We start from the raw sequence: 25,313 nt of genomic DNA on the forward strand, positions 1-25,313 counted from the left end.
TAAAGCTAAGATTTTACCTGATATGCTCTTCCATGCTAACCAAAGAATACAAAATTACACCACAGCAAATATTATAATCCCATGAGCAAAGCATTTGGCAAGGGAGAAGGCCAGGTGGAAAAACAAACACTTGTCAGGATACCAAAAGCTATAAACACCTCCACAAGTTATAGATCAGATCACACTATGCTGGCCAAGCATAAGCAATAAAAATTACAATCTTAAAGGCCTGATATAGAAGACAAGTGAGTCCAGCCCACCATACCATCTCCTTTCCTTGGGTAATACCTGTCCCACAGTAATGTTTCTCATTTCACATCCCTTCAGTTTCTTCTCATATACATACAGCAATCCTAGAAAGACCCACAAGTGTTCCTCCAATCTGCACACATCATTTCTTCCAACGAAAACCACAATATGTCAGCTTGTAGAAACATCCTGTATTACCCCTTTCACAGCACAATTCAACCTATACTGGTTTGAACACGTTTATAAATCCTATGATCTTCCTAGAACTCCCCACCCCCCAGAAACAGTCCACTAACTCCCTGCACAAATCTCTATGCAGCCCAGTAATTGTCTTCTTTCCATAATGCTAACTAGCATTGAGTTAATGCTTTTATAATGTTCAAGTCTTCGCATTATCTTGTTGCAATTCCAATAACCTTGTAAGGCAGGTCAGCACTACTATCTCTGTACTGCAGATGGGAAAATGAGGTTGTCCGAGAAATTTGCTTGCTATAGATCACTGAGTAAGTTCATGCTAGAAGATAGATTTGAATCAAGGGCTTCCTGATTCATTGGTTTATCAACACCAATGTAAGTAATCAGTGCTCTCATATTGGGCCCCAAATATGTGTTGAAATACACTGGAATTTCCACCACCATGTGAAGTGGCAATGCACAGGAGGGCTTTTTCTGTGGTGGTCCTCAGACTGTGGAATCGCTTCCCCTCCAAAAGTGTACCTCACTTCTGCAAAGGCTTTGGGGTGGAAGATGTTATATGCATGTAACCCACCCATGGACTGCATGGCAAAGAGTGGGATATAAAGGTAAAGGGACTCCTGACCATTGGTCCAGTCGTGACCGACTCTGGGGTTGCGGTGCTCATCTCGCTTTATTGGCCGAGGGAGCCGGCGTACAGCTTCCGGGTCATGTGGCCAGCAAGACTAAGCCGCTTCTGGCGAACCAGAGCAGCACACGGAAATGCCGTTTACCTTCCCGCTGGAGTGGTACCTATTTATCTACTTGCACTTTGACGTGCTTTCGAACTGCTAGGTTGGCAGGAGCAGGGACCGAGCAACGGGAGCTCATCCCGTCGCGGGGATTTGAACCGCCGACCTTCTGATCGGCAAGTCCTATGCTCTGTGGTTTAACCCACAGTGCCAATAAATAGTCAAAGGCAGGCTTCCAGGCTTCCTCTGGTTTCAAATCTCCCTCTCAACCAACCATCTACAGAGACTCATTTGCAGACAATATAACCACAGTTTACATTAGATGGTCCACTGGATCCAGAAGCTCCCAACCCCCACTCTCAGACTTTTACTTTGCCCCCAACTGCCAAGGTCAGCTTCTCTATCCTGCATCATCCCACAGTGCACAAACTAGCTAAGACCATGTTATAAGTTTCTTTGTGAACTTGTTTAGGTAAAGAACAACAACAATTTATAAAACAAAAACAAAACTTTCTTCATTTCATTGATCGCCCTCTGCCTGCAGCACTGTCAGGTGCAGATGTCAGGAGCAGGTCAGCAATAAATCACAGGGCATCAGTGAAGTCAACTCGTTATTCAAGGAAACACAATTAGCTCAGGAGGCCAGGCTAGTGAGCGCAGCAAGCTGTCCTGGTAGATCTTGCCCCTTATGAGGCAGCTGCAAGGACTGAAGGTCCCCGTCTTCCCACAGTTGCCTATGCCTCCTCCTTCCCTTGGTCCTTCCAAAGCAATCTGAGACCAGCGGAGAGGGGAGCTAGTTGCATCAAGAGAGGAAACACCCCCTGGCTTCTTCAGTAGCCTGCATGATCTCTGCTTCTTGCCCCCTCTCCCTTCCAGCCTCTGCTTTGGCATCTGATTCTGGACTGCTCTCTGCAACAGGCTCTCCCCACTCAATAAACCTTGTTGCCTCTTCAGCTTCTGACACCTCCTCTTCTCAGTCTGCTCCCTCTTCTCCCTCTGACCACTCATTGTCATCCCACCTCCAGTCCCCTGGCTCTGAGCCTTCTGGGGGGGGGGTCCCCAGCTGGTGCCTCCCAAGGCTCCTCTGCTTCCAGCCTGTCCATGACACTTAGTGATCTGGTGTTGAATACTGGCTAAGAAGGTGAGTCAGGAAGTCCTCAGGAAAGATATCTCATCTCTACCATGAGCACACCAGACAGTGTGCAGTATTATCTTCATACCAGAAACGGGGAGGGGGGGAATCTGCATTGTCTAAGGCTATCTTGCACTGGTATTATTGGTATTACTAAGATTATGTATAAGTGCTCTGAGGCACACATAATATTCTGTGCAGTGCACCCTATGTAATATGTATTATGCACCAGTGATTCTTACAAGCCTTCATAAATAGTAAATCCACCGCCACCTTTTCAAAGCTTTCTTCTTCTTTCTTCTCATAGCCTCTCTCTGGCCTCCAGATGCCCCTCACCCTGAATCTAAACCTTTCGCTGCCTCCATCACAAGTACCTCCTCAACAGCCCCATAATAACTTTGCTGGATCAAACCTGCTTCATTACTTGGTTCCCCAAAGCAGCCAGCTAGAAGCATGAAAATGTCACCATCACCAGCAGGTCTTGTTTCAAATCAGGAGTCTACATCTAGCTTCTGGGAAGCATGCAGATAAGCATGGTCAACAGGAACATTGAAAGATCTCTCTGTACTCATTGATTTGGCATTAATCTTCCACACACGCAATCTTCCCCAACGCATACATCACAGCTCTCTTAAGTAAACAAAACATAATAAACTGTGTAAATGAATAGAAGAAGAAATACAATTTCGACGCATATTAAAATCAGCTCGACTCAACAACACAAAAGCTAGAGGAACTAACTTCCACCACATTATTCCCACGACTCTTTTCCCAACAGCCATCCTTCCTCTCGCCGCAGGTGCCATCCTCGTGTTCATTTCCAAGGCTCCGCATTTTGTCAAAACATCTAGTTCGCACATTGCACTCGTCAGCTCTCTGGGAAGAGACCACGCCACTAGAGAGAAGCGCCAGCGGAAGTCAGGGGCCGCAGAAGCAGCCGCACGGCTTGAGGGGACTGGTCTACCGATCCTCCAAACACCGCGTATCTTACTTTTTCTTTTCTTTTCTTGCTGTCTCTAGGCGGAAAGCGGCTGTCGGCGCCAGCGCCTCTCGCGACTGGCCTCCGCCTGCCCCAGCTCTCCCAAAGGTAGACTACCCCTGGGCGTGGAGGTTCCACCGGCCGCCGGGCTTGGGCTCAGAAGGCGTTCCTGAAGGGTCGCCGAGCTTCCGAGTTTGCCTTCCTTAACCGAGTCCCCCCAGCCCCACCCCGGGAGCACTTTCCTCCGCCTCACGCCTACCTCGCGACCTGGGGGAGGGGAGCCCCTCGACACCGACGCCCCCCCTCCCGCCGCCGCTGCCTCAGGGAGCCAAGTGCAGCCGAAGGCCCGCCCGCCGCTCGCGCCCGTCGGACAGAGACGAAGCTCGCAATAGGCTCCATGTGACGCCGCCTCCCATTGGCTCGCCCTCCGCCTCCAGGCGCGCCCTTTGCGGCGCCCCGCCCCCCTTCGCCGGGACCCCACCCACCGGCCCGCGCGCCTCTCTATTGGCGGCTCCAAGTGAAGGGATTTACTTGGAGGCCTCGGGGGCGCATGCGCACTTCTTGTCACCCTGAGGTGCTCTGGCCAGGCGCTTCTCTTGTCAGGAGCGCACGGCTTAGTGTTGTCGCTGCGGAAGCGGAGGGAGACAGGCTGCCTTCATACAGCAAGGGCGTAGGGTGGCCATATTTCAGAAAGTAAAAACCAGGACACCCCGAAAGCTGTTGAGCAGCTTTTTTGAGGAAGACCTCGAACTTGTTGAGCTTCTTTTTTTTTTTCTTTTTTTTTTAGGAAACCATCGAAATTGAGCTTTTTAAAAAGTTGTTACTGAATTTGTATACAGTACTGCCCTTCGTCTGGTGATCTCAGGGCAGTTCACAGCATAAAAATAAATAGCAAAACAGCCCCCCCCCCCCAGTACATACAAAACATTGTGCAGGGACAACTTGAAAAATCATTGTACTGATCAGCAACACCATTTATATTAGCAGTGAAGTGTTCAGAGTACTTTGTTTTCTCCATGGTCCTTATGAAGAAATAAACGTCTAAATGAGAGTACAGTGGTACCTCAGGTTAAGTACTTAATTCGTTACGGAGGTCCGTTCTTAACCTGAAACTATTCTTAACCTGAAGCACCACTTTAGCTAATGGGGCCTCCTGCTGCTGCTGCGCCGCCAGAGCCCGATTTCTGTTCTCATCCTGAAGCAAAGTTCTTAACCCGAGGTAATATTTCTGGGTTAGCGGAGTCTGTAACCTGAAGCGTATGTAACCCAAGGTACCACTGTATTGTTCTTCCTATATTGCAGTTAAGATCTGAGAGCAGTGAAGTAGGCAGGGGCAAGAACAGACTTGGGAAATTCTTTGCTTAAAGCTCATACTCTTTAGCTACATGAGCTCAAATACTGCGCTGTGGTCTAAACCGCTGAGCCTCTTGGGCTTGCTGATTGGAAGGTCAGCGGTTCAAATCCAGGGTAGGCTCTTGTTGCTCTTTCCCAGCTTCTGCCAACCTAGCAGTTTGAAAGCACACCAGTGCAAGTAGATAAATAAGTACCACTGTGGCATGAAGATAAACAGCGTTTCCGTGCACTCTGGCACTCATCACGATGTCCCGTTGTGCCAGAAGTGGTTTAGTCATGCTGGCCACGTGACCCAGAAAGCTGTCTGCAAACACTGGCTCCCTTGGCCTGAAGCGAGATGAGCACCGCACCCCAGTTGCCTTTGACTGGACTTAACCGTCCAGGGGTCATTTACTGTCAAATGTGTGTTTAGTTAGCTGCTCCTGCTCCCACTTCTCTGAAGTTTCTAGCCTAGCTAAAGCCTTGTGAGGAATGTTCTGATCTCTGCCCTGTTATTCTTCCCTCATCTCACAAACAGCTTGCAAATAATTCCAGGGAGATTTTGTTATAATTACCTAAGTCTCTGCATTCTTCTCCCATTTGTCTGATGGCCTTGCAGCTTCTGTGCTACACAATGTATGTGGGTGGGGAAGGAGCACAGAAATGACAATGGAGAGCATTTGCATGGGTATCTTTGTTAAAACACTGGGAGCATAATCAAGCACTTAGTGGAGATGACTGCAAAATATAACAAAGCTCAAAAAAGGGGTTATCGGTCTACACAGCTAAATTATCTTGCTAAGCCATGAGGCACAGTCACGCTGAAAGATGGACATGACTCCAAGAGAAGCCATCAACCATACAGACAATTTGCAAGGTGTTCTGAAGATCAAGCAAACAACCAGAATCATTGTACAGAGAAAGGTGGGCTGGTTCTCACTACTATTCTATCCTGCCTTGGAAAAGAACACACATAGCAAGTCAAATGCTATTGGGTTTAAACAGGGATTCTGAAACTAATATTGTGAGTTTCTCTCAAAAAACAAATACCTTTTCTCCCTGCCACTGCCACCCCTGGCAAAAAAGGACCAGAAACTTCACTGGTGGTGACACTTGGAGAGAGGCAAGGGCAATGGCTTAGATTAAAGATAGATCAGGGACAGATGAGGATCTGAGGTATGAAACTTCCTGCGTTCTCACACATAAATACACAAGAATTCAGGGTTTCTCAGTGGAGCATTAACTTTGCCTTCATTAGGACAGTATAGGAAAAACTCTTAGTGAGGATAGCAAGTCTGAAACAAGAACGGACTCCCTCGGAAGGTGGTGGACTCTCCTTCATTGGAGACTTTTAAGCAGAGGCTAAATGGCCATCTGTCCTGGATGTTTTAGTCCAGATTCCTGCAATGCAGGAACTAGATGACCTGCAAGATACATTCCAACCCTACAATTATTTGATTCTAAGAGTATGCAAGGGAGCTGGCTCTCTCTGGTAGCTTGTTGGGCAAGGAGAATAGCAGTGTGTTTTGCGTGTCCCCTCTAGATGACATTACAAATTTACTTTTGTATAAAAAAAAAATTGAATCATTAATATTCAGTGCATTATTGTTTTTTAAATATGGTCAGGCACAAATACCTGAGTGCAGTCTATGTATAGACATTGTAGTTTAGGGGGGGAATACTTTATCATTTTATTCCCAGCTCACAATACTGCATCAATATCACTATCAATATCACATTTTTGTCAGTAACAAAAATGTCACTTCCTGGACTCCTAGCACCTGCAGAATGAAATTATGCAAAGCCACATAATTCAGTCTTCCTGGGCATAGGGCTGCCTTTTATTTATTTAGCACAGAGTAGAACATTCAGTCCTAGTTATGCCCAGCCCATGCACAATGGCTTTCATGCAGTAGCAGATGGGAAGGATTAGCTTTCACATGCAGTGTCTTTCAACTTCCGTTCCCTTTGTTCAATCTAAATTTCTGGCTGCCAAACATTTATAGCTAGACATGGCATTATTATTATTATTATTATTATTATTATTAGTAGTAGTAGTAGTAGTAGTAGTAGTATACCACCCTTCATCCAAAGATCTCAGGGCAGTTCACAAGATAACATGGCATGTATTCTGACTATATACAAATGCACTACCTTACAGACACTACACTCCCATTCACCAAGAGTGTCAAGTTCTATTTAATGCGGAAACCAATATTCTCTCCCCGTCACATTTGCTCCCATGTTTTGGGATCTGTAGGTCAATCTCATCAGCACCGGCTCCCACCGCCAACAAGATCTCTCTATGTTCCCTGGTTATTAGTTTTATCTTCCTCCTGCTTCCAGTCAGCAGCTTTATGCCTGTGCACAGGATGTATGAACAGGAATTTAAGAAGTCTGCTACTTGTAGATGTTAAGCGCATATGATGCATAGGTCCTGGAATTTCCTGTACAAACCACCTCTCTCTTTCCCAGGCCTAGGGAAGCTGCTTGTTCTCTCCTAACATTGCTTCTGGTTGGCTCCAGGTCATCTCCCAAGATCTGGAGAACATGCTTGCTAAACATACTGAATCATGACTGGCCTTGGTTTTCTGCCCTCCTGTTCATGAGGGTATTCGCTCCATGCCAATGCTTGGACTACTCACAGCAAATTGGTTCTTTAAGAATGTGCCTGCAAAGGTAGGGGAGAAGCAATTAAGAGTATGATCCAAGTTTGATTTATACTCCATCTCCCCACAAAATGTCCAAGACAACTTAAAATATTCCTGTTTCAAAATGGCTACTTAATGCCCCGTAACTAAAACTGCAGCATCTATAGTGGCCTACAGCACTTGTCCTACTCTTCATGGCAGTGAGACAGGAATGCTGCAAACTGATTATTTTGCCCTGCAAATTTTGTGAAATGCTAAACAGTTATTTGCAACTTTTTAAAGCAAGAATAGAATTTATTCCAATGAATGATGTTGACTTAGGTGTAGGCAGGCAAGCAGAACTCAACCTTTACCAAGAACCAGACAGAATATTTTATTTTTTAGCTCAAGCCCCTGGAACCAATACCTGAAAGAGAACTAAAAGCAAAGCAAAGACACTAATCATCAGTTCAGAATAAAGGCTCAGGTAAAATACTGATGTGATCCCCTCTAGGCTATCATTATGATGCAAGAATACATAAAACCAACATCTGAGAGAAGGTGGCATTGGGCATGCCATAAAGGTTCATTTTCTGCAAAGAATGGAGGAGATCCTTGCATGAGTTGTCCCTCCCACTAGGCAGGACAGACATAAATTAAGCCTTTTTGCCCTCACATGGGAGGGCGAACGCTTTCCAGTTCTTAGCTCCCAGTGCAGGTCAGGTGACAACAGTTTTCTGTCACCCTATAGATCTGAGGAGAGGCTGGCATAAGGCTAATTACTTGGCTTGGAAGTGGAAGTTCAACACCCAGCTACATAGAAGTAAAGGCTTTCTTAGAGGGTACCCAGTCCTCTTTATTCTGCTGATTCTTCAGATGGGGCAGCCATAGGAACAATGTCCCCCACACAGCAGTGGGCCACCTCAGCTGGGACCCTGATTCTGAGGAAACAATTGAATTGTTCTGGGAAGTTGCAGAGGCTACGGGTCCATCACCAGCCACCTTTGGAAATTTACAGTCAGATCTCTTTTGGAGAGAGGCTGTTGGTCTAACGCTACAGTTTACTGTGGGAGACTGAAGAGAAATGTCTGTTAATTATAATGCACTGCAATCTCTATGTATTGTAAAGTCCTTCCCTATGGTGTAATACTCAGAGAGTCTTTCTTGCTCTTACACGTAGAATTGCAGAGTTGGGAGGGATGCTTATGGTCCTCTAGTCCAGCCCCCTTGCCCTGCAGGAATATGCAGTAAGGGAACTGCCCCCTGAACACTCCTGCAGAGCTTGAAGCATTCTTTCTACAGCTTTGGCCTTTAAAAAGACAGGCTATCTATACAAGCCGTGGTGGGGACATCAACAAGGCACCACACAGTGCAAAGTGAAACAGGCTCCGAGGGTCCGGCAGGTAATTCTAACAGACTTGAAAGTAGACACAATAGTTCTGGTATCTTGCCCAAGCATCAAAAATCATGTGTCAGTGGATGAGCCCTAAATTTGCTACCAAGTTTTTACTGACCCACACTGGAACTCGGGTGGTGTACCACAAGCTGTCCATTAGTGAGTCACATCACTGTTCTATCTAGCCCCGTATTGCTTAATCGGACTGCCCAGCAGTTCTCTCCATGTTCCAGCCCTCCTACCCAAGATGCATTAGCTGGCGATGCCAGGGACCAAATCTTGCACCTTGCGCACCTTCATGTATTCTGTCACTGGACTATGCACCCCCGGCTGTTCCCGCAGTCAATCCTGATCTGGAACTAAACAACAACAAAATCAATGGTTCGAGTCCCAAGAGAAAAGACACACGGTGCTCACTGACTCCGTTTCACTCTCAGCTAGTTCCGTCTTTTTATTTGCTCAATAGCCTTTAACTGGTTGCCAAACAAAAAGATAAAACAGCACATTTGTAGCTATGACACCAACTGGCGTTACCACAAGACAGAGAAGGTGGACCTGCCAGGCCCCTATGAGCCTGCACGGTGTGGCAGACCCTCCCCTAAAATGGAACACAGGGCCTTCCAACAGTTTCCTTACAATTCTGCAGGGCTTACAGGGAGGGGCTTCTGATGTGGTGAAAGAGCAAGAGCTAGTCAGGAAGCAGCTCATATAATTCATGAAGTGTGTAAAAGCACATCATCGCTGAATAGTTTGGTGTAAAAGAAAGAAAGGAGAGAGGGTGACAGGAGAAGTCTGCTTTAAAGAAATCTGCGCCAAAGGTTCAAGGGCTTCCTTTGTCTTCTTCACAAGTCTCCTTCTTAAATTCCTCATAGACAACATCTGGCTTGTCATCCTTCTCTGCACCCTCTGCTGTTCGGGCATTTGGCACCCACAGGCCAGAACTGATGCAGCGCTGCATGTGGTATTTCGCTTCCTACAATGGGACACAAAACACATCCTGCTTAAGGGCCATATGCATGTTGCACTTTACATGACCTAAGAACTCTAAGGAACTTCTTATTCATTAGGCTTCTAAGCAATGGAAACTACTGATAAAACCTAAAGCTTGGAAAAATGTTTGGAAAACATTGTTGTTCTTTTTTAATAGGAGTCAAAGGTTCACGATCTCTGAACTAGAGGAGTATTTGACCAATATGTGGCATTTAACCAAAACTACAATTCCCAGGAAGGCAACATAACACTGTCTGCACAACTCCATCAGGAGACGTGCTAACATTACAAACCAGGAGAGATCTCTTAGAAAATAGATAAGCTCTTTAAAAACTTTTGCACTGAAAGTGAGTAAATACCAATTCCAAATCGAGCTAAGGGGAGCTCATCTATTTCTAAGTTTGAATGTCTTTTATCCTAAAATGAAAGGTTAGAAAATAAAGCAAGACTGTGAACTTCAATAATAGTCTTTAAGATAAGTAGTTTAAACAAATCTGCAGCAGAGGCTGCTATAGCAAAGTATGCAAGAGACATAAAGTCTCTTACCCTAAACCAGTGATGGCCAAACTCGGCCCTCCAACTGTTTTGGGACTACAACTCCCATCATCCCTAGCGAACAGGACCAGTGATCAGGGATGGTGGGAATTGTAGTCCCAAAACAGCTGGAGGGCCAGGTTTGGCCACCACTGCACTAAACCATAGGTCTTTACAGGCAAAAGGGAAGCTTCTGTTAGGATGTATCAATTTCTTATAGAAATGATGACAAAATTCCCTCAAGTGGCTCTATGCTTAAGGAAAATTTTGGTTAGAAAAAATAAATTTGATTAGAAGGGGAGATTTCCCCCTGCAAGTCTGATTCATAATGTAAAATATACAGGTGCTTATTTCAGTAGCTTATCAGGCTTGGAGCCAGCATGCAATGCTGAAATTTAAGGAGGGTACCAAACACAGCTAATGGGTCCAATAAGCTGTGTAGTGGAAGGTCAATAATGCTTAGGGTACCTGTGTAGATTAGGGTGCTTCAGCATGGAATTGTACGCGCCAAACTTCCCAAAATGGGCTGCTGCAAAAAATCACACATTTTACGGATTTGGAGGGCACAGAGGAAGTTTAATTATTGACTGTGGCAGATATGAGCACGTCTTCAAGCCTTGCGTCAGAGGGGAGTAGTGGCAAAGAGTGCTCATACATGTTTAAATGTATAAATTAACACCTCCTATATCTATCTGGATACATAGTCCCATAACTTGAAAGGAAGGAGTCTAATCCTAACTTTGAGAATACTCACAGCAGGTTCCATTTTGCTGATAGCATCCTGAAGCATCTGTACATCTTTCACATCAAAGCATTTCTGGAGCTCCTGGGAAGAAGAAATATGCATGTATATAGAGGGGAAGAGATGAAAGCACTGCAGAAATCTTGAGTTGTAGAAACAGTAAAGGCAAAGGGACACCCGACAGTTAAGTCCAGTCGCGGACGACTCTGGGGTTGCAGCGCTCATCTCGCTTTACAGGCCGAGGGAGCCGGTGTTTGTCTGCTCTGCAGACAGTTTTTCCAGGTTGTGTGGCCAGCATGACTAAGCCACTTCTGGCACAACAAAACCCAACACCAGAGCAGTGCACGGAAATGCTGTTTACCTTCCCGCTGGAGTGGTACCTATTTATCTACTTGCACTTTGATGTGCTTTCGAACTGCTAGATTGGCAGGAGCTGGGACCGAGCAACGGGAGCTCACCCCGTTGCGGGGATTCGAACTGCCGACCTTTTGATCGGCAAGCCCAAGGCTCAGTGGTTTAGACCACAGCACCACCCGCGTCCCAGTGTATACAGACTATCTAAAGCTCAGAGGCAGAGCACATGCTGTGCAAGCAGAAAGGCCTGCATTCAATTACAAATAAATTGGCTATTAATAAAGTAAACTCTCTAGAGTCACAAAAGTGTAGCATTGGAAGGAAACCTGAGGGTCATCTAGTTCAACCCACTGCAGTGCAGGAACGCCAACAAGCTTCTAGGAGCCACAGGTGAGAGCAAAGTGAAGGATGGAGATCAAAGTTGGACAAACTACCTTAGAGGGAGCATGATGTGTCCCCTGCCAGGAGTACTCCTCTTCCCCTAACACCCCATACACCCCAAGGTGCAGATAGATAAGAACAGAAATGGCTAGAACCCTGGGGCTAAAATAAGGTTAAAATTGAATATAAGCTAGGGGTGGCTATCCCTCCAGCCTGGGAGCCAGACCCATTGCCCCAAATGTTTTCTTCTGAGCTCACAAGACGCTATTGATTTAGGTGGCAGCAGCAGCAGAGAAAAAAATATACAGGTAGTCACAGCACCTCTGTTCAGCCAAGAACCTTGATAGGCATATAAATTGCCCCCTCCCCAGTCATCACACATCTCACAGGCTAAAAAAAGGTAATGAGGGAAGCCTCAGCTAATCTACACAGATCGGCTGAGGAGAGGCTGTGTGCTTGTGTGGGAAATGTTCTGCGGCCACGCTGTCTGCTTTCACACTCACCCCCACTCATAAGGATAGGCCAAGAGTGAATGGACAAAAGCAAGTTAACCACCATGTGCACGTGCGTACGTACACACACACACACACAGAGGGAAGCAAAAGGGTTAACCTCATACAATCAATTTGTTCAGTTAGAAGCATTAGTGACTCACGGGTGGGAGTGATTCATACACCTCTACAGGATCAAGGCCACCAGGCCCCAGTCGTTTCTGGCGCTCTTCTTCTTCATACTCTTTCATGGCTCTCTCAATGCGTGCCTTAGCCCGGCCCCGCACTCGTTCTTTGAAGGCTTCCAGTTCATCATTAAAACCCTCCATGTACTGCTGGTCAGCAGTCTGCACGAAATTGGAAAAGGTGGCAGGTAAGAAAGGGGGGGAGGACACACATGAGAACACAGTACTGAGCAGATATCTTGCCCTTTAACAGGGGAGCAAATCAAACTTTACAAGATGTTACACTGATCTTGTCCATAAAATGCCAGCCAAAACCTAAATACATCACGCTATTTGTTAAATACACTCAAGCCAGAACTCTGCTGAACTTCCAGAAGAACTGACTTTTTAAAAACATTACCCCCTCTGCAGACTTCAAAGGAGTCCAGTATAATCAATGACAGGTGATTGGTAGTCACAGAGAACCTCTTTCAAGGTGTGCAGGTACTGATCAGCTAATTGACACCAATCAGTTTTCAATTTTCATATACTATATTAACCATTTGATGTCATTATGACATCATGTGACTGACAGGTGAATGTTTCAACTCACCTGTCAAAGTTGGTCCGGGGGTGGGGGAGAGCCAAGATAAGGTTTTCCTCTATTACCTGGGCAATAGTCTCACCTTGATTTTAGCAAAGAACTGCCTGAAACAAGCTCTAGGGTCAACTTTCAGGCTCTTGGCCAGCTCTAGGATGAACTGCATCACTATGGTCTGATGAGCCACTTGTTCCATCAGGGCATGTTTCTGAGACAGGCGACAAAAGAACAGTTGCACTTTTAAAGACACACTCACACTCCCCTTGTCAATATGTCATTTGAGCCTGGCCCAGCATGCAAATGATTACATTCAGAACGTCATTCAAAACTCATTCCCAATCCTCCCTCTCTCCATCTCAGCTTCAGGCTCCCAAGGTTACAACCATAGGATACCAGATGGCCCAGAACCATGTCCATCAAGCATACAGCATTCTGCCTTCCTGCTCCCTTCATTTTCCCAGGATAGTATCTAGAATCAACGCTGTGGTTTTGTGTTGTTGTTTTTTGCAAATTCATGAGGCCATCTCTAAAATTGGAATTTTCTTCTGGGCACATAGCTGGCAGTGAGACAGCAGTGGCTGACTCAGCAAGACCTGGGCGCTACAGTACCAGACACAAAACAACACTTGAAATAATTCCACTGTCAGAGGAAATAAATCCTGCAGAGTACTTCAAGCAATCTATTAAATGTGACAGAAGAACCACACTGGCTGCTTATGAGGTAGCCAGCCATCAAACTGCACAAAGTAACTGAAGCAGGTTCACAGAAAACTCTGCTATTAACTCCTAGTACTGAAGCAACTGCTAGATCTAAATACTTATTTGGAATCTTAATAATAAGACCTGAAATACAGGCAACCCCCATTTACGAACGTTCAATATGTGCGACTGCGCAAACGCACATCATGCCGAACCTGGAAGTGACCCTAAAACATCACAAAAAGGGGCATAACAGGGCGTTTGCAGGCTTTTTCAATGGTGTTTCAAATACATGTGATTTCATTTAAATGTGTGGTGCCTTAGAACATAACCCCCGTGTAAATGGGGATTGCATGTAAATACAGGCAGAAGGCCCTTAAGGGCTTGCCTTGAAGTCACCAAAGTTTCTCAAACACACTGTACTCATTTGTTTTGAGTCATACACTGACAGTCCTCAGTCTTTTCCACTGCAGCTTCTGGAAAAGCTACATCAGCTTTACTCACCTCTTCTACTTCCAGATCGATACACCAAATGACTAAATAATTGGCTGTCTCTTCACACACAAGATACGGGTTATCAGACAGATATTTCTGGCTGTCATCCCAGCGCCGCAGCATTCCTTTTGGAACAAGAAAATAGGAGCATAAAAATCAGATGGGGGGGGGGGAGGTAATTTCCTAACCAGGCTTTTGGACTTTTAACACACAGATGACAGCACTGTAAAAAACTGCTAGTACTTTACAGTCCTATAACAGGAAACACATAAGCAGCAACTGGGGAAGCCAGAATAGTGATGAAGTTTGACTTGGGAACATACATAATATTAAAGAAGTTAAGTCCTTATGGTAACAAGATTATTAAAACAAAGAAAAAATTGCAATTGGTCAATTAGTATAAGGGCGAAGGATACTGGTTTCTAAAAGCTACTTTATATAACCTGAATCAATGTTCATGTAAGATGCATTGATATTCATGTAAGTTAATGCTATGTATTTTTAAATGATCAAGCAGAGCTGCTTTTATTTTCTTAAACACAGTATAAGAAACTTATTCCACACTAGTGCTAAAAAGGCTTGCCTTTTTGTGAACACAGTCCTCAATGCAAAATGTGATTGCTGGTCCTTGTTGCAATGGCAGGGTTCAGAAGCAGCAATAAATCAGTCTAGAACTACAGCAGCAAGGCTGCCAAGTATTGGGCTCAAACGCTCCTCTCCTCTCACTTTATCAACTATAGCCAAAAGGAGACTGGAAGCTTTTGCTTCTGGGTCGCGTCGCCCCCCAGCTACAGTTTCATACTGTATGGGGATCAGGAACTGCTCACTTAAGCATGGTTAAGACCTAAGAGACTCTGTCTTGTTTTGCACAGAACAAGCAATTTGGTCATTGAAAAACAAAGCATATCTTCCAAAATCCTAACGCTGGGCTGGAGATTAGGGTTACGGTTGGGGTTGGGTTAGGGTTAGGTTAAGTAAGCAACTCATGGAGTATTACATCTGCACATCCTCATTTTTCTAGATGCATTTCTCCAATGTATTATTTACAGAGTAGGTGCTGGAAATTGGCAGTCCCTATTCCAACCAATGCTGCCAGCTGGACCAGGCAAGCTCCAGTTACCTTTAGCTGCAGCTTGACAGGATCAGACACATGGTTATGTTGATTACCGTACCATTCCCTCTTCCAGAATAGGACCTAACCCAATTTTGTAACAGGGAAAAACAGATACCCATGTTCTCCTGATATAAGTAAACCAAAAGGGATTGGAGTAGAACATGAGTCAAGGTAGGGCACAGAACATATCATCCTGTTATTCAGCTCTGGGTGACCAGACAGATTTCTACAGTCTCCTAACTACAGTGAGAGCTATCTGACTTTGTTGAAGGGGGTCAAGAGCACCCTGCTTCCCTGCACGTAGGGAAAACAGAGAGACCATACTGAGTACAACTACTTGGTGGTTTCTGGTACTCATGACTGCAGATTTCCTCTCTTCTGATCTTCTTTGAAAGAACTTTAAGCTATAATTACAAGCCAGCCACACCAAGTCTACCTAACTGCAAATGAATATCAATCAATACTTTATTGCGGTCCAAAGACCCATAAAACGTAAACCATAAAACAATTTCAAAACTAGATACAGTTAAAACGACCAGACAGACAGATGGTAGAACCAAGGCAGCCAGCAAATGAATATCAGTCCACAAAGGTTGTATCTGCAATTTGCCACACTGATCTCAAGTGCTCTTAGCCACAGAAAAAGAAGGTGTTTAACCCAAAGCACTCTCAGATCAGTGCAGAGTTTTCCCTTACCAAAGTGTTTAATTTGCTTCTCATACTTCTCCACATATGTTTTGTGCTTTTTCTCTTTCTGTTCTTCTGACTCCTCGTCCTGCTCTGCCTTGACATTGAAGACACTCTACAACAGCAAAGGAAGCATGGTTAGAATCACTATTGCTACCACAATGCAGTCAAGTTTGGCCAAACCAACAAAGGGTGGCCAGGATAGTCCTAGGCAGAATACAGTAAGAAAAGGAAAATACCAGCAAAAGAATGAAGAGATGAAGCAGCTTCAAAAGGATCAAGTGCAACTGAACAGATAAAACAATCCAGAAAACCCAGGATGAACAACCTGCAGCTCTACAGAGGTTGTTGCACTACAACACAGATCATTCCTGACTATGTGGTCGGTGGGGAGGGGGGAGTTGGAGCGTAACATGATCTGGAAGGTGACAGGCTTCCCATCATTGGTGTAAAATATTTGGCAGCCTTGGAATTAATTTAGTCATATTTTTTTCTTTTTTAAACATGTTATTAAAGTAAATCATCAATACAATAAAAATAAAAAAAATAATAAAAAGCAGCACAGTATATTCAAGTGAGACTTAATATTAAGTTGGTAAAGTACTTAAGACCATTAGGAAATATGAATTTCACATTTTATTGTGGTGAATGAGTCCTATGCGTTTATTTTTTGTATATAAAATAATTTTTTCAGGGTCCTCCAAGTCTTTGGCAACACGTAATTTATGAATTACTTTTTCAGCTAATGCAAAACTCCACATATTTTTATACCAAAACAAACACCACAAATCCAGCAAAGTTTTCCATTTCTGGGCAACTGAGGTTCTAGGCAACTCTGACTCTATGTCAAGAGTTCCCGAGAGCTGAAACTATTCAAATGATCATCCCACAGATCTAGTAAACAAAACTGTGCTGAAGTTGGAATGGAATGTCATATTTTGGTCTTGGCAAACTTAACTAAAACTGATTCCATTGCCCTTGAAGATGAGTCACTCAACTCATAATACTCTGAGCCTTAACAAATGGGTTTAAGGGAGTCTTCTGAGGCTTTCATTTCTTCATCCCAGAATATTTCTAAGGCCTGATTCCCATTCTTGCTTCCCTCAGTTCAGTACTCAGGAAATAAAACCAGTGTTTGTTATGCTATCCTAAAACCTAATTGTTAGCAACTGCATTTTTTATTTTAGATATAATTGCTGTAAAAACTGCTTTGATTTTTTAAATTAAATTGTGGCATACAAGTATTTTTTAAAAATTGTAAAGTTCACTTTTCATCGATGAGAGAGACAAACAACAATCTTTGCTAAAAATTCTGATCCCTCCAGAAGCCTTATTATCAAGCCCCCAAAAGTTATTTGCCTGCAAAATGTTTTACTTACTTATTTATCACTGATAAGAGTAAATGAGTATAAGTAAAAAGGAGGAGACAACATACACAACAAGCCATAAATAAATGTAGCATATCACTCTCGGTAATTAGAAAACAGACACTAATGCACAGCAAACACCCAAGTGAAAAAGCAATTATTGAGCCGGCGCTTAAAGCTCTTAATAGTCAGTGCGAGGCACAACTCAGAAAAAGTTTCATAAATGGAATGCTACCACTGAGAAGACCCTCCACTGAGTTGCTGCCTGGAATATTTTAGGGGGCTGCAGCACTACCAGAAGGTCCTCTGCCACAGGTCTTAACAATGCAAGGGCAGGTGGACATGGGAGAAAGCACTCCTTCAAGTAACTGGATCCCAATTTATATAGGCCAGGGCATTGAACAAGATTTTTAATTTTCTTTTATAAAGTTTTTCTGATATATGTAAAAAGTCATCCAAGGCCCAGATATGTGCAATTCACATAATTTAGTTTAAGGCCAGACACTGAGTCTTCCCGGTAGCAAATGAGTGCATATCAATCAAAGCTGCATAGCAACTAGACCCACCTTACTGAAGCCATCTCTGCTGAGTGTGTCCACATTCCAAGGCATGTTCTTTTCCTTCTTCCTGAGATCGTCCGCCTTCTCTTCCCAGCTCTTCTCTTCTTTCTTGAGTTGCTGTGCCTCAGCCTGCAGCCTTTGCAGCTCACTTTTGGTGCTATCTACATTGGCCAATTCAAGCTCTTTTATCTTCTTCTGACACTCAGCTAGTTTCCGCTTGCAATCCCGACACCCTTTGTCCACCTCTTCTTTCTCCTTGTGGAACTGTTCCATTCTCTCGACTCGGGCCTGAAAAATGGGTTGTATTCAGTCAATATAGTCCAAGTGACTGCAGCCTCTTTATTACTTCAAGCTAATACTGGGACACTTCCAACCCAGAATGAGGTACACCAAGTTACCTGTATGAAATATAGCCATCTGGCACCTTCTATCGCAAAAACGTTAGTTCATTTCTAGTTTAGAGTAGTGCTGTCAGCTGAGACCAGGACCTTACACACACACACAACCTCCAGTTGACAGAGAAATGTGGGACAAAGTCCCCTGCCACCAGCTGGTGGACATCTGATGTATTCATCTTTTTAAAAATAAATAAAATCCTAGCTGTTTTCTCCTCCCAACCAGGCAATATTAAGCTCCTGGCAGAAGCTCAAGTTGAAGAACAAGAGCTAAAGGGCTCTTAACCTTTGACTCATAGCCTGTAGCCTGCAGCCCAAGGAACAACTTTCCACTTCTACCACATGGAGACTAACTAGTAAGCATGTGCAAGGGCACCAGAAGGCATCAGGGAAGATTGCTACTGAAGGCCCCCATGGGTTATCCTGAAGTCAGGATAAAGCAAAGATATAATCTTTCTTATTCTAAGCTTCTAGGGTTCTGTACTTGGCTAGAAAGCCTGATGCAGGGTACTGGACTGTTTCTTTTTATGGCAACTATTCACATTGTAAGTATTTATAATTTTATTTTATTTTAGTTTTTTAAAAAAGTTATTTAGCAGTTATTACATAGATTGGATGGTTAGAACAGAGTGGTGGTGAGAGTAGCCTTAACTCTTCTGGCTGCGTTAAGCTTTTTAAAGAGGAGAATTCAACATTGCATTAAGTTGACTGTTCTGTCAGAGAACGCTTTTCAGCCTACCAGACAGAACAAGCCCCCTCTCCTTGTTTAAGAAGTCTACCTGATACATACACCCAGCAAATTTTAGGTTTTAGGAGAGGGGTGTGTGTGTGTGAAAGTTGTGTTGCACAAGCAGAAGACCTTGTGCAAGGCTTCCACTGATGGGTCTTGTTAGTTGGATCCCACCCTTAATATTTATCAATGTCAGTTCAGGCTTCCAGCCTCAAAGAATGAGGGATATAAAAAGATTGATGAGAGCATATTTTCATCCTTGTGACAAGGCTTTCTTTTGGCCCTCCTATGTTGGAATTTTACTATTTTATATATTTATATTTTTGCTTGCCAATTTGTTGGGATTTTATTGTACTAAGAAACAACTCTCTCACACAAATCTTTACATGTGCAGAAAGGGAGTGCATGTATACCGCACAAAGACAGCAGCCAGGCAAAGAGGAAGTAGCTGCTCCGCACATGAATACCTCCTACCTACAAACATTTTTCTGCTTCTGCATACACAGCAGCATGGGTGGGTGGAGTGGCTGCTGCGGTGGTCGCTGAGAGTTTTGGAACCCAGGAAAGAAGGCTGGCAATGCTTTCCAGGCACAAATCTGGTATCGCAAGTCACAATATTCAGCAACCAGTAGGAGAATACTTTAAATTCCAAGTACACCCTGCTACTCTGACATTGAAGTCATCATACTGCAATAGCAACTACAAGACTTCAAAAGGGAGTACAACCAAAATGAGATTGCTGAACTAGAATTTATCAGCCAAGCTGAATAGCTCAATACAGATTCCTGGCTTGTCTTTCACACCATAGAAAATAGCAGTCTCACTTCAGGAGTTAAGACTAACAGAACAATAATATTACAATGTCTTTACTCGACATATTGTGACTGGATCACTCATTCTTATCTCGCATAAATTTGGACTCCGTACAACAGAATTACAGACTTACTGCTGCTACCTTTTGCAGTGTACTCATGTGTGTTTATCTCCATATCTGTCAACTGAGGACACTTCACACAACATATAATGGGCTTAATGGAAACATATGCCACAAATAAATCTGCTAGTCTCTAAGCTTCAAAGGCAAAAAGCTCTGCCAACATTTTATACACACTTTCTAGTTTCTAAACACAGCAAGTTAAAATAGCAAGAATCAAGCAGAGTTTTCAAGGCAACGTTGTGTTATTTGACAAATTCCTCTAGCCTCTGCAAGGGAATGGGGACCAGTAGTCCTAACAGGGAGCTCAGGCAGAACAAAGCCATTACAAATGTAAGAAGCATTACAACTAAAGTGGGCATATAAAATGTAAACATAGGACCAGCATAAGACAATTCTTCCTTCAAAAGGATAGCCATCACATACTATGCAATTTCAAGACCATTACTCTTTTTGGCAACCTATCCTTGATTTGTCTTTCCATCAAGCTCATGCCTGCAAGCTTTAGACAGAGGCTAGTAGGATTAATCCCCCAGCCTATATGGAAGGAGGTCAGAAGAGATGATCATCTCCTCTGATCTCACACACTGTGAAGTGTAAGCTGGGATCTAGACATTTTTGGCATTATGCTGCCTTTACACTCTAGCCATTTTAACTTGCTGTGCTTGCTCCTTGGAAACTGACAAGACACACATTAAACTTATTACAGGCAGGGCTGTGTGTCTTCTGAACCTACATAAGGTGAGGCTAGAAACTAAAACAAAGTTAGAGCTTCTGAGAAAACCAAGCATATTTTTTTTGCATTTATGGGTTTTATTCCTGGGCATCATATGCATTCATTCCCACATGGAAAACACTAATCTTATTAAACATTTGGGCAGTTGCAAACTAAGGTTTTTCAGTTCGTTATTTGGCTACAAACCAATCTTGTTCATAAAGAAAAAACGCAAAAAGATTTTAGTGTTTTCTTACAAGTGAGTTGTTGTTTTTTTTACCTCTTAGGTGTTTGAGAGTTGGGAAAACATCTATATCATATCACACTACTGTTTTGGGGTGGTCTCCAAGTTCCTGTCTGTGTACTGTACTACTTTTACTTGTGTCAGAAACAACACAATTCAAAATGTAGTGAACAGCATATAGTACTTTGGCATTGCCTACACATTTTGGCCCTTACACACATGAACCACCTGTGAAGGATACATACCTCCAGAAGTGAAGGCTTTTATATGTGGTCCCATCTATAATACTAAATACGGACAGAAAGGAGGCTTCTTTGTAAGTTGCTTTGGGCTGCCTGTGGCAAAAAAGCCACCAATAAATTTAACGGTAATAAATAGGTATTGTTATTATTATTTCTTAAATTTCTAAAATGCCCTTCATCTGAGGATCACAGGGCAATTTACAATATAAAAACACAAAAATATATACCATACATTACCCATTTCTTCTGACATATTGGTTTATTTTGGCATAAATATGAGGGGTGTGGAACACCTAAAGAACTTTTAGCTAACTAAATGGTTGAAAAAACAGGCGCTTAACACTTAAATTTATTCAAGATGCCTTCCTGAGATAGCTTTTATCTTTTAAAAGTCTCTCCGCATTTAAACTTGTATCAAACGTTGCATTTCTCCCTCCTGTCACAGTACAAAAGAGAAGCAAAGCAGGATCGGGGGGGGGGGGTGTGTTCTTAGTCGAAAGCCAAAACCAACTCAAAGCTTGGGTGGGTGGGTGTGCCAGTCGATTAAAGCCACCGTCAATATTTATACATAGTTTATATTTAATATATACATGCACGTGGTATTTTACTGAGGTGACCAGCCTCTGCCCGCAAGCAGCTTGCAATTCGAAATTCTGGCTCAGGAGCAGGGCTGGATGTAGGTTTGAAGAGGCCCTAAGCTACTAAAGGTAATGGGGCCCTTTATACAGTGGTACCTCGGGTTAAGAACTTAATTTGTTCCAGAGGTCCGTTCCTAACCTGAAACTGTTCTTAACCTGAAGCACCACTTTAGCTAATGGGCTCTCCCACTGCTGCTGCACTGCCGCCACATGATTTCTGTCCTCATCCTGAAGCAAAGTTCTTAACCTGAGATACTATTTCTGGGTTAGCCGAGTCTGTAATCTGAAGCGTCTGTAATCCGAGGTACCACTGTATGTCCAGCTGTCCTTTGTCATCAACAAATTGTGGCTGGTTTTTGTGTTGAATATATACTATACGTTAACTGATGGATGTAATAGGTATCTAAACCATTTGCACATGCAGAATGTAGGCACCCTATATACAGAAACAAGCAAACCAGTGATATTTTAGGGAGCAAGCTAGCAGGCGGGGTCCATTATTTACATCATAGGAGCCTACACAATACAAAACACTGTTGCTGTATGTAGGTTTTATTTTATTTGTTTTTTATCTTATATTTTGGAAATGTACATCCAGTTTTTTTCCCTTTTAATTTTTTGGGGGGCCCCCAAGAGAGCGGGGGCCCCCAGCTATTGCTTGTTTAGCTTATAGGGGAGAGACACCATCAGGCAAGGCCTCCTTCCACCTGCCTTGCTCCACCATCCGGCCCTAGGAGTCCTCATAAGGGAGCTGGTCCTGGAGGAAGAACTGTGAGGGGAGAGACTCCATCAGGCAAGGCCTCCTTCCACCTGCCTTGCTCCACCCTCTGCTTCTCAATGTGTATTGTATTGTTTTATGTACTGTGGCTTGCCGTTGTTTTATTGATTATAGTTTAGGTATTATTGTAACCGTTGAGTGGATTTCTATTTAACTTTTATATGTTGATATTATTATTTTATACTATTCTAATGATTGTTGAATGTTACTTTTTTGACGGAGGTTGCCTATTTTAAAGTTATGTTTTATTATCACATTTTTGTATTGCATTAGATTGTTACAAGGTGTACATTTTTTGTTTCTTCAGCTTGTAAACCGCCTTGAATACTGTATGATAAAAAGGCAGTATACAAATTAAAAATGATGATAAATGATGATACAGTGGTACCTCGGGTTAAGAACTTAATTCGTTCCGGAGGTCCGTTCTTAACCTGAAACTGTTCTTAACCTGAAGCACCACTTTAGCTAATGGGGCCTCCCGCTGCCGCTGCACAATTTCTGTCATCATCCTGAAGCAAAGTTCTTAACCCGAGATACTATTTCTGGGTTAGTGGAGTCTGTAACCTGAAGCGTATGTGACCTGAAGCATCTGTAACCCGAGGTACCACTGTATGTCCAGCTGTCCTTTGTCATCAACAAATTGTGGCTGGCTTTTGTGTTGAATATATGCTATATGGTAATTGATGGACGTAATAGATATCTAAAGCCATGTGCACATGCAGAATGTAGGCACCCTATATATAGAAGGAAGCAAACCAGTGATATTTTAGGGAGCAGGCGGGGCCCATTACTTGCATCATAGGAGCCTACACAACACAAAACACTGTTGCTGTATCTAGGTTTTATTTTATTTTTTATCTAATATTTTGGAAATGTACATCCAGGGTTTTTTCCCTTTAATTTTTTTGGGGGCCCCCAAGAGAGCGGGGCCCTCAGCTATAGCTCGTTTAGCTTATACGTAAATCCGGCACTGCTCAGTGGTAGAAGCGAAGGGAGGAGCATAACGGGAAAGGGGCGCGCGCGCTCAAGAAGATCCAGGCCTTATAGGGGTCGCGTAGAGAAGGCTCGCCGGAGAAAGGGGTCGGCGGGCGGAGAGGGCGGGGCGGGGGGAGCCTGAAGGAGACGGAGGAGGGGGAGCAGGGCGACCTTTCCGAAAGCGGAGGGAAGACACTCCGCCGGCGCAGGAGCCTGACGGGAAGGGACGCTGCGGCACCTGAGGAGCTTCTGCAGGCGGGGCGGGCTCCCTCTCCCCCTCACCTGGTGCCGCCATCGGAAGAGGCTGGGCGTGTCGATGTTGGGGTGAGTCTCGTCCTCATCGTCGGACACCTCGATGTGGTCCCAGACGCTGTAGTCCACCATGGCCGCCCTCGCCGCCCTCCTGCCGGCGTTGCTGCCTCCGCTGCTGCTGCTGCCTCCTCCGCCTTCCGGCACTTCCGCTTCCGCTTCGACGTCACTTCCGGAATCTCGGCGCGCGCGCGCGGAAATCTCGCGCCGCGCCGTTACTTTCTCCCACCCATCGGGGGCGCGTGCGCCGACCGCTTTCTCGCCTCAGCGGCGCCGCCGGGAAGATAGAGAGATACGAAGCAAAGAGGTGCTCCACTCTGCCGGCACTCGCGCGTCTCCAGGCCTGTTTTTGAAAATGCCCAGGTGACACCTCTTTCCCCGGGAAGTGCCTCTTGGGCAGCCTGGGCTGTGGCCGAAGGGCTCCTCGGGCGGCCTGGCGGCTGCACGTGGACATAGCCCGGTTCATAGCTGTCAAGCATCCCTTGTTTGGAGGGACAGTCCCTTATTCCAGCGCCATGTCCCGCTGCTGTCCCTTATTGATGGATGTCCCTATAAAATAAATAAGTAAATAATAGGTGCTTTATAAATTGCCTGTACTGAGCAAACAGAACGAGGGAGAGAAACGTGTAACCCAGAAGCAGCAAAAGTCACAGCGCCTGCAACATTTTCGTGCAAATTGTGTTCGTCATAAGTGATGGTACAGTGTCAATTAACGCACCACTACAAAATTAAGCGAGTCCCAGAACCATCTCCATTTTAGCAATTCAACCTGCTGGCTTGGCAGTCAAGATGCCTTGCTTTGAGCGCTATGAATTTCTGATCGAGCCGTTCTCATCTTTCCATTCCTCTCTGTCGTGCACACACACACGCACAAGGTGACCTGGATTGCTGCGGCTTCAAAAGTTGTTAATTCACACAAACGTGTCGGTGGTGGTGGTGGTAGGGAAGAGAACAAAGGCGCATTCTCTCTCATGCTGGCCATAGCTGTCAAGCGTCCCTTATTTGGAGGGACAGTCCCTTATTCCAGCGCCATGTCCCGCTGCTGTCCCTTATTGATGGATGTCCCTTAAATGATGTCCCTTAAATTTCAAAGGAAGCAGCTCCTCTCCCTCCCTGCCGGCCAGGGAGGAGGGAGGCTCCAACTGTGTTGCTTGGCTGTGTTGCTCACCCAAGAAGGAGTCTAAGAACGCCTGGGGGGTGGATCTTGCATGCCTTGTGCCGATCAAATCGGCTGTGTTGCCTGGGGACTCGCCTTTGCTCAGCGCTTCCCAGCGGAGAGGTGACGGTGGTTTTCCTTGAGGCTTCGTTTGGCTGCTGGCTGGCCTTTCTGCCTTTGGCTCAGAGGGGCTCAGAAGTTGAACATACCTGTGCTGAGTGCTCAGATCGGAATCGGATGGATACGTCATCGATGGCCCACTCACCCTTGCCGGCGAAAAGGTCTGTCTGCAGTGGGGGCACATGGTGGGGGAAAAGGAAAGGAGATCTCGTGGGAGGGGGGCTTTTGAATTTGTTTTGGAGGCTCCTTCGATT

At 44.5% G+C, this 25,313-nt stretch overlaps 2 protein-coding genes across 8 annotated transcripts in view; both read right to left on the minus strand.

Annotated features, from left to right (window-relative positions):
- The window catches only part of TYK2 (tyrosine kinase 2), a 52,334-nt gene extending 48,608 nt beyond the window's left edge, over positions 1 to 3,726 (minus strand). For 3 of the 7 annotated variants that reach the window (XR_014542969.1, XR_014542970.1, XM_083592899.1), the window contains exon 1: positions 3,546 to 3,726. Coding sequence is in view for 2 of the 7 variants with exons in the window: in XM_083592897.1 (XP_083449023.1) it covers positions 3,049 to 3,141 (93 nt within the window). In the remaining 5 variants the exon portion in view is untranslated. Of the gene's footprint in view, positions 1 to 2,719; positions 2,744 to 3,048; positions 3,223 to 3,298 lie in introns of those variants that run through there. The other 4 variants (XR_014542971.1, XM_083592900.1, XM_083592897.1 and 1 more) reach the window with 4 other exon arrangements.
- A 5,339-nt stretch (positions 3,727 to 9,065) lies between these two features.
- CDC37 (cell division cycle 37, HSP90 cochaperone) lies at positions 9,066 to 25,107 on the minus strand. The gene is made up of 8 exons (XM_083593767.1): positions 23,757 to 25,107; positions 17,830 to 18,111; positions 15,906 to 16,011; positions 14,105 to 14,220; positions 12,987 to 13,109; positions 12,301 to 12,483; positions 10,923 to 10,994; positions 9,066 to 9,617 (listed from the first exon to the last, which is right to left on the minus strand). Exons 1-8 carry the CDS (start codon positions 23,856 to 23,858, stop codon positions 9,465 to 9,467), a joined length of 1,137 nt encoding a protein of 378 aa, XP_083449893.1. The 5' UTR covers positions 23,859 to 25,107; the 3' UTR covers positions 9,066 to 9,464.
- Between the last annotated feature and the right edge of the window lie 206 nt (positions 25,108 to 25,313).

Source organism: Podarcis filfolensis (assembly GCF_964270895.1).
Source record: "Podarcis filfolensis genome assembly, chromosome: 17".
Lineage (NCBI taxonomy): Eukaryota > Metazoa > Chordata > Lepidosauria > Squamata > Lacertidae > Podarcis > Podarcis filfolensis.

Excerpts from the sequence above, each read along its gene's own strand:
- CDC37 (XM_083593767.1), bottom strand. The coding sequence starts at position 23,858 with ATGGTGGACTACAGCGTCTGGGACCACATCGAGGTGTCCGACGATGAG. Across the intron at positions 16,012-17,829 it reads GCAGAGATGGCTTCAGTAAG|AGTGTCTTCAATGTCAAGGC; the intron begins GTGGGTCTAGTT and ends TTGCTGTTGTAG. Across the intron at positions 10,995-12,300 it reads TGTATGAATCACTCCCACCC|GAGCTCCAGAAATGCTTTGA; the intron begins GTGAGTCACTAA and ends TCTTCTTCCCAG.